Source organism: Arachis stenosperma, chromosome 10 (genome assembly GCF_014773155.1).
Source record: "Arachis stenosperma cultivar V10309 chromosome 10, arast.V10309.gnm1.PFL2, whole genome shotgun sequence".
Taxonomy (NCBI): domain Eukaryota; kingdom Viridiplantae; phylum Streptophyta; class Magnoliopsida; order Fabales; family Fabaceae; genus Arachis; species Arachis stenosperma.
The window spans coordinates 29,701,190-29,708,879 of NC_080386.1; the positions used below are offsets into that span (position 1 = coordinate 29,701,190).

The 7,690-nt window shown below is 30.9% G+C and overlaps 1 protein-coding gene across 1 annotated transcript; it reads left to right on the forward strand.

The window, feature by feature from the left end:
- Nucleotides 1–4,124: 4,124 nt before the first annotated feature.
- On the forward strand, nt 4,125–6,928 carry LOC130955646 (chlorophyll a-b binding protein CP29.3, chloroplastic-like). Its single transcript, XM_057882563.1, has 2 exons — nt 4,125–4,869; nt 6,419–6,928. The coding sequence occupies exons 1-2, from the start codon at nt 4,333–4,335 to the stop codon at nt 6,737–6,739; spliced, it is 858 nt and encodes a 285-aa protein (XP_057738546.1). The 5' UTR covers nt 4,125–4,332; the 3' UTR covers nt 6,740–6,928.
- The last annotated feature ends 762 nt before the right edge of the window (nt 6,929–7,690 follow it).

Genomic DNA, 7,690 nt, shown 5'->3' on the forward strand with positions numbered 1-7,690 from the left:
GTTCAGTTCATTATGCAGAAAGCTGTTTATTGCAAATATATATCTTTTTTCCCAAGTCTCCATTCCAAGTGATCCACTAGTTTATTGCAAATAATCTCTGTTATATGCACGCAAGGAGCAAGCGCGTCAAAGTAATTAGTTTTTATGAGTTGTGCCACATTATTCTCATTGAATTTTGTTGTATTGTTATTCCTTTCCAAGCAGTGGCGGAGCTTGAAACGAAATTTTGGGGGGGCCAGACAGAAGATAATTTTCAAGATACTTTTGATATAGATCTCATTTAAGATAAGCTCGTCTAACATTTCTCTGATTTGGGTAATATTGCCAAATTGGAAGCCATTTTCCAGGGTATCGTTCTAAAGAATTAAGATCAAACTCATCAGATGTAACTTTTTAAACTTTTGAAGGTTGTATCTTACTTTTTTCGTGATTCATTAAAGTAGAAGAACTATCTACAGGTGTTGATATTGTAAAAGTTATATGTTTTCCTTCTTGAATATTAGCCTTCTTCTTAAAAAATACATCATCAACTCTTTGATTTTTTATGACTATTTTATATAGAAATTTGAATATATATCCGGTAAAATATGTAAAAAAGAAATTAAAATGACAAATACAATAATATCAATACTTATTGAATATTCTAATTATCATATAAAAAATTAAATTAAATAAACAGTAAAATATAAAATAATATTAAATTACATAAATAAAAAATACCTAATTTTTTATATTTGAACTCAAACGTAGAGGGAGTGTTGCTTATTGAATAGAGAGCTGCGAAATGCAAATACAGTCAATTCAGTTCAAATCCAATATGTTTTGAATGTTTAAAACTAAAAATTATTGTACAATAAAAGCAAGAGATGAAGATTAAACTTTGGTATTTTAAGTCATAATAAAATATTTGAGCCAACTGAACTATTTTTTATTTTTTGAAAAAGTATTACTAATTTTTTTAATAAAAGTTTGGGGGGACCATGGCCACCCCTTGTCTGAACTAAGCTCCGCCACTGTTTCCAAGCTTCCCAATAAGTAAAATTCTTTAACATCTCCTGATGAAATATTAAAGGCCCAGTCTTTTGTATTAGATTCATAAATTTATTTCTCTCAAAGTCCACCCAAGCACTCTTTTAGATTATTTTTTGAATCGAATTGAATGGAATGCAATTGCTAAATTGAATTGAATTGAATATACGCAGGTGTTCTGAATTGAATTGAATTGATAATCTCTAAATTGTAGCCATAGGTGTTTTGAATTTGATTTTATATAAGGGATAATGTTTTGTTCATTTAGTAATATACAACTAATTCAACTTAATAACGTCTTCGGTTCATTATGCAGAAAACTGTTTTGAATTTGATTTTATATAATGGATAATGTTTTGTTCATTTAGTATTATACAGTTGATTCACCTCAGTAACTTATTCGGTTTATTATTGCAGAAAGCTGTTTTGAATTTGATTTTATACAATGGATAATGTTCCGTTCATTTAGTACTATACAGTTGATTCACCTTAATAACGTGTTCAGTTCATTATGCAGAAAGCTGTTTTGAAACTAAATACTGATGGAAACATTTTTTTAATAGTGATACATGCACTTTTTCGGTCCATCCAGTGTATTAATTTCGGTTCATTTGGATTTTTAGGGCTATTAATGTTTGATAAATACCTTGATTTCCATTCACTGTGAACCTATAACAAAATAGCAGCCAGATAGTTCCAACAAATATATACATTAACATCTCAGACCGACAAGACAAGAACTAATCCATCTTAAATAAGATATATACATTAACATTAGATTTCTAATAATATTTACATTAATATTCACATATATACATTGAAAGAAGCAGTGTTTGATTTTTTAAACAAGTTAAACAAAATAGTGTTAATTACAACCAGTCAAACAAAGTATATCCAATTTACTATCTAAATCTTCAGATGTGAATTTACAATAAGGGCTGGAGAGGGTAGCAGATGGCTTCAGGAGTCTTATTGCTTCAGATTCTCGAATCACTTGGTCTTTCATTTTGTATATATGCTTACGTTATAGCGCGACTTCTTCTTCTTTGTTACCATTGTCTTCTTTATTTTTGCTGTAAGGACAAAAAAATTTGGTCAATAATTCACTCAATACACTGACAAGCACAAGTAGGCACATTTTAATCAAGCAAATCAAAATGAGCAACTCCACTGAACCGAAAAATATTCAGGTGCTGAATAAAACGTGATAAACATTCATTCATCAAGAAAAATATTTTTGCATGCACAAGGACTCAGCTGAACACACTAACAATCAAGTGAATTAAAATGAGCAATTCCACTGAACCGAACAACATTCATGTGCTGAATAAAACGTGACAAATATTCAATCATCAAGAAAAATATTTCTACATGCACAAGGACTCAACTGAACACACTAACAACCAAGTGAATCAAAATGAGCAACTCTACTGAATCGAACAACATTCACGTATTGAATAAAACGCGATAAACATTCAATCATCAAGAAAAATATTTCTGCATGCACAAGGACTCAAATGAACACACTAACAATCAAGTGAATCAAAAAGAGCAACTCCACTGAACCGAACAACATTCATGTGCTGAATAAAACGTGATAAACATTTAATCATCAAGAAAAATATTTCTGCATGCACAATGACTCAACTGAACATACTAACAATCAAGTGAATCAAAATGATCAACACCAATGAACCGATCAATATATCACAGAAAGAAAATAACAACACATTTTCTATTCATATGCCCTAGTTACGCAATTAAAATGGATTTAGAATAAGCCAATCTACTAAACAAAGCAAATCAATCCACTAAACCTTAAATCGAACTAGGAGAAACGCGAGTTTTGAGAGAAATTAAATGAACATAATAACGACAGTTTTTCTCATACTTTGCAGAGTCTCTGTTCTTGTTTTTGTTTGTTTTTTCTTCTTCCTTTCGAAAGCTTAACGCGATTTTGGAGTAGGAGCAGTTTTTGCAAAGAACACGATCGAGGTTTGAGAGATTTTGAGAGAAATTTGAACTTTTTCAATGCGATTTTGAGGTTGAAAAAGGAACGTTGTTTCATAATGAAGGTGCGAATGAATGTTAAATGTTTTGGGGGTTTGGGTGCATAAATACACGCTCATTTAATGGAATTGGATTTTTTTTAGTGTTGAACCAGTTTGCATGAACTTAAATAAAAAATTACATGAATGTGTAACATGACAGTTCTGTGAGTGGTGGTATGTAATGTATAATGAGTGTGGGTTATTTTGATGTGATTTGGCCATATTAAATAGAAAAACTTAAGAATCACTAAAAATTAGTGTTAAGGACCACTAAAAAGATTTTTCTTAAGTAATCAAAACCGATAAATTAAATATATATGATCATTAAAGAGAATACAACAAATATTAAATTTATGAGTAGACAACAATATTTTCGTTATGGAAAAACTTCAAAATACTATATTCTTGTTTTTTCAATAAAATTTTAGAAAATATAACATAAAATTTTAAATGTCACAAAAATTTCTTTCTTTCTTCCAAATGGGTGGATTATAATTTCCAAAATTAAACCCATAGTATTAGTATTAAAGGTGATTAGATAATGAAAAAAAGCCCTCTAAATTATTTACAAATTTATCGGATAGACAAAGAATTTCCAAAATCATCAATTTAAAAAGGAATGACACGATATAGTGATCTCAAATTAGAAATACGGCACTAAGGATAAATAATTTATAACGAAGAAGATAAATCATTATTGTCTACTTGAAAATATTGTATGATCCTTCTCTTTAATTAGTTAATGACAAATATAGTCTTCTTAATCCTTTCTTTTCATCAAGTACTCTCAACGGTCCTACATGCAAAATTTCCCCAAATTTTAATAGACGAGTCTCATAACCAAACATATTTATCTCTACACAACTTTTTTGTTTACTTTTACAAAGCTTCCAAAATAAAGGGAAAAATAAATTGAAAAAAGACAAATGTCAAAATGTAAATAATAAAAAGGCCTCAAATGAAGAGTAGTTTTTCCTCTGAGGTCCACAAAATAAATGTGAAGCAGCCATCAACCAGTCATCCAAGCACACCCATGGAAGATAAGGCAGAGAGATAAGCCACTTCTTCTTCTCCTCACACACACTCGTCTCCACACTTCCATCACAAACTTGTGAAAAAAATATCATATAATAATAATAATAACACATTATATATAAATTAAAAAATATAAATATACAGTTATATATCCTTCTATTCCCACTTTGTCCATTGATTCAGAGAGACATAGACACCTTAACACCACCAATTAATAATGGCCACCGCCGGCGCCGCCGCCACGTCATACTTCTTCGGCACACGCCTCACAACCTCAACCCCATCTTCTGGAAGGTTCCACGCCCTCTTCAACCTCGGCACCAAGAAGGCACCACCATCTCCACCACAGAAGAAGAAGGAGCCTGCGAAGCCGGCAAAGGCGGCGAAGCCATTCTCCTCCGGTGACCGTCTCGTGTGGTTCCCGGGCGCACAGCCACCAGAATGGCTCGATGGATCAATGATCGGAGACCGCGGATTTGATCCCTTTGGGTTCGCGAAACCCGCAGAGTACCTTCAGTTCGATTTGGACTCGCTGGACCAAAACCTGGCGAAGAACGAGTATGGACAAATCATCGGAACAAGGATTGAGACCTCAGACGTGAAACCGACGCCATTTCAGCCGTACTCGGAGGTTTTTGGAATTCAGAGGTTCCGTGAGTGTGAACTTATTCATGGAAGGTGGGCCATGCTTGGTGCTCTTGGTGCTTTGGCCGTTGAAGCTTTGACCGGTGTTGCGTGGCAAGATGCTGGGAAGGTAATCATTTTTGTTTTCTCACTCTTTTTTTTAAGAATAAATCTGCATTAGTTGGGTCAAAAATAGTAAAAATTTTTAGACGAAAGTTGATAGTTAAGAAGAGATAATTTAATATGTTTGATTAAATTATTATTTAATAATTTTTAATTATTATTTTATTTAAAAATAACTATGTATAAATTTTTATTTAATAAATATAAATCTAATTTTGATGATATTATAATCTTGTATAATTAGATTCATTTGTTTTACAGTTCTCTAACCTATTTTCGTTGGGGCAATTAATCGAACACTTGGTGGTTAATCTTTCTATGTATCTTTTGTTACACATGCTTTTTGTCCTTTTAAAGCTTTTTAATTAGTGTTTTTAATTTTATCAATGACATAAGAATCGGAAACAACCTGAGTGTGGAAAGAGTGCTGAAAGTTCGTGACAGGACAATACGATTAACATGTACAAGTTGATTTTTAATTATTATTATTATTATTAGTTTATCACTATTGTTATTGACAAGCATAACATGGTCCCATTGTGTCTGTATTAGTGTAATATACCTTTGACACAGAGTTTTGTGGAGTGTGTCTTATTGTTATCCAGTAAAGCATTGGTGTGGTTATGGGGTACTAATTGCTATGACGATGATGACTTGCCTGGCTAAAAACGATGAAGACAAAAGTTTTCATTATTATTTGATTTGTTTGAACATGTTTGATTGGATCCAATTTTTCATACACGAACAAAATAGTAATACCCTGCATTATTTTAGCCCTACACAAGTGCTATTGTGCTAGAAGTTTAGTTCAAGGAAGCTTTTAATTTCCAGTGGAATGGATTATTGCATTAATTAAGCATGAGATTAGCAAAAGATGACACTCAAAAGTAGGTCTCATGATTTTTGCATTATTTTCATAGACAAAATAATATTCCATCTAATTCAAATTTTTTTTTTTATCAAATTATTTTATCCTTGAATTTGGAAAAGTGTTTTAATATTAGATGGAATACAAGAGTACAGACACATCTCATGATTTTATTCCATCCTAATGTTAGAAAGTTTTATGTTTGCTTATTATGCTAAGATAATAGAAGTATTTGCCAAAACAAAGGAACATAAATATTGTGAAATACAAATCTATGTGTACAAATAGACAAACAGACAAAATTTTGAATTTCTATACATCAAAGACGTAATAAAATAGTAAAACAAATATAAATTCCTCTTTATTTTCGGTTTCAAGATACTTACCGATTATGTTTATATAAAAATAGAAATTTATGGACAGTTGTCTTTATATAAAATTGATAGTTGAAGATCGTTAGATAATAATTTAGTTAAACATATTAAATTATTTAGCAATTTTCAGCTATCAATTCATAAGAAAACAATTGTATGTAAGTACTAACCTTATATATATATATATATATATATATATATATATATATATATATATATATATATGAGTTAACCTAACAGAATATTGAAGATTATTCAAGCTCACAATCTTATGTTTTCAATTCCGAAATGCAATTTTCTCTTATTATAATCAGGTAGAGCTAGTGGAAGGATCATCATACTTGGGATTACCACTTCCATTCTCACTAACAACACTGATATGGATTGAAGTGTTAGTGATTGGATACATTGAGTTCCAAAGAAATGCAGAGCTTGACCCAGAGAAAAGGCTATACCCTGGAGGCAAGTTCTTTGACCCACTTGGATTGGCAAATGACCCTGAAGAGAAGGCAAGGCTTCAACTTGCTGAAATCAAGCACTCTCGTTTGGCCATGGTTGTCTTTCTCATCTTTGCAATTCAAGCTGCCACAACAGGAAAAGGACCCATCAGTTTCATTGCTACCTTCAACAAGTGAGAAAAAAATCACACGTAACTTTAGCTCCTCATTATTCAATCTTATTGTACAATTTTTTGTTAATTTCTTTTCTGTACACCAAGAAATGAGAACTACTGCTATGTATAACTTTAAAACTGTGTTAATGATGTATGTATCTATGTACTTTGTTGACTTTTGTATTAATACTATATAGATTTAATTTTAATATACTCTCGGGAGAAGTTTATAAGAGTTTTACCTAGATATTAATAGCATATTATTATGTTATTAAAAGTAACTATTTTAAACTTATGAATTAACTGCTTGAATAATTATTTGAATATATGAATTTGATTGGATCATCGTGTAAAATTTTTTATAATGACAATTAAGCGGTTGGATTTATATGTTGGACATATTAAGATATAGCTTGTATTAAGTTAGTTATCAGTTAGCACCTAATTAGTTATTAGTTAGTTAGAGTGGCTTTACAGTTAGCAATCAGTTTAATCTGTTAGAAACTCCAAGTAAAATAATAGAATTCATACATCAATTCACAAATATCTCTCTCTCTCTATATATATATATATTCCAAGAAAGTTCAATTTAGTTGAAGATCAAGTGATTAGAAAAGTGTCTGAAGAATTTGAAATGTGGGAACAGCATGATGAATGCTCTCGTCAATGGAAGCGATGTTTTTAACTACGTGTATGAGATTTGGAAAGCACCTGAAGAACATTTCGCCGCAAGGTTAAAATCGATCATCAAAATGCTGAAGACTCAACTAAATTACAAATATTAAAGTAGACAGGACATATTAAAGTAGACACCTATATTTAATTACATTTATTTGATATACATTATTTTGGTGTTCAATTGTCTTTGTATTTGATACTTGTCTAAAATTCATCACTTTATTTTCTTAAACAAGTAGCAAAAAGAAAGTCTCATAAATATTTTCTCTGTGGTCGAAAGCATTATAATAACGAA

What these genes read in the sequence shown, in the direction of transcription:
- LOC130955646 (XM_057882563.1), top strand. Translation starts at nt 4,333, where the DNA reads ATGGCCACCGCCGGCGCCGCCGCCACGTCATACTTCTTCGGCACACGC. An exon ending in CGTGGCAAGATGCTGGGAAG is followed by an intron (nt 4,870 to 6,418) that starts GTAATCATTTTT and finishes TATTATAATCAG; the next exon opens with GTAGAGCTAGTGGAAGGATC.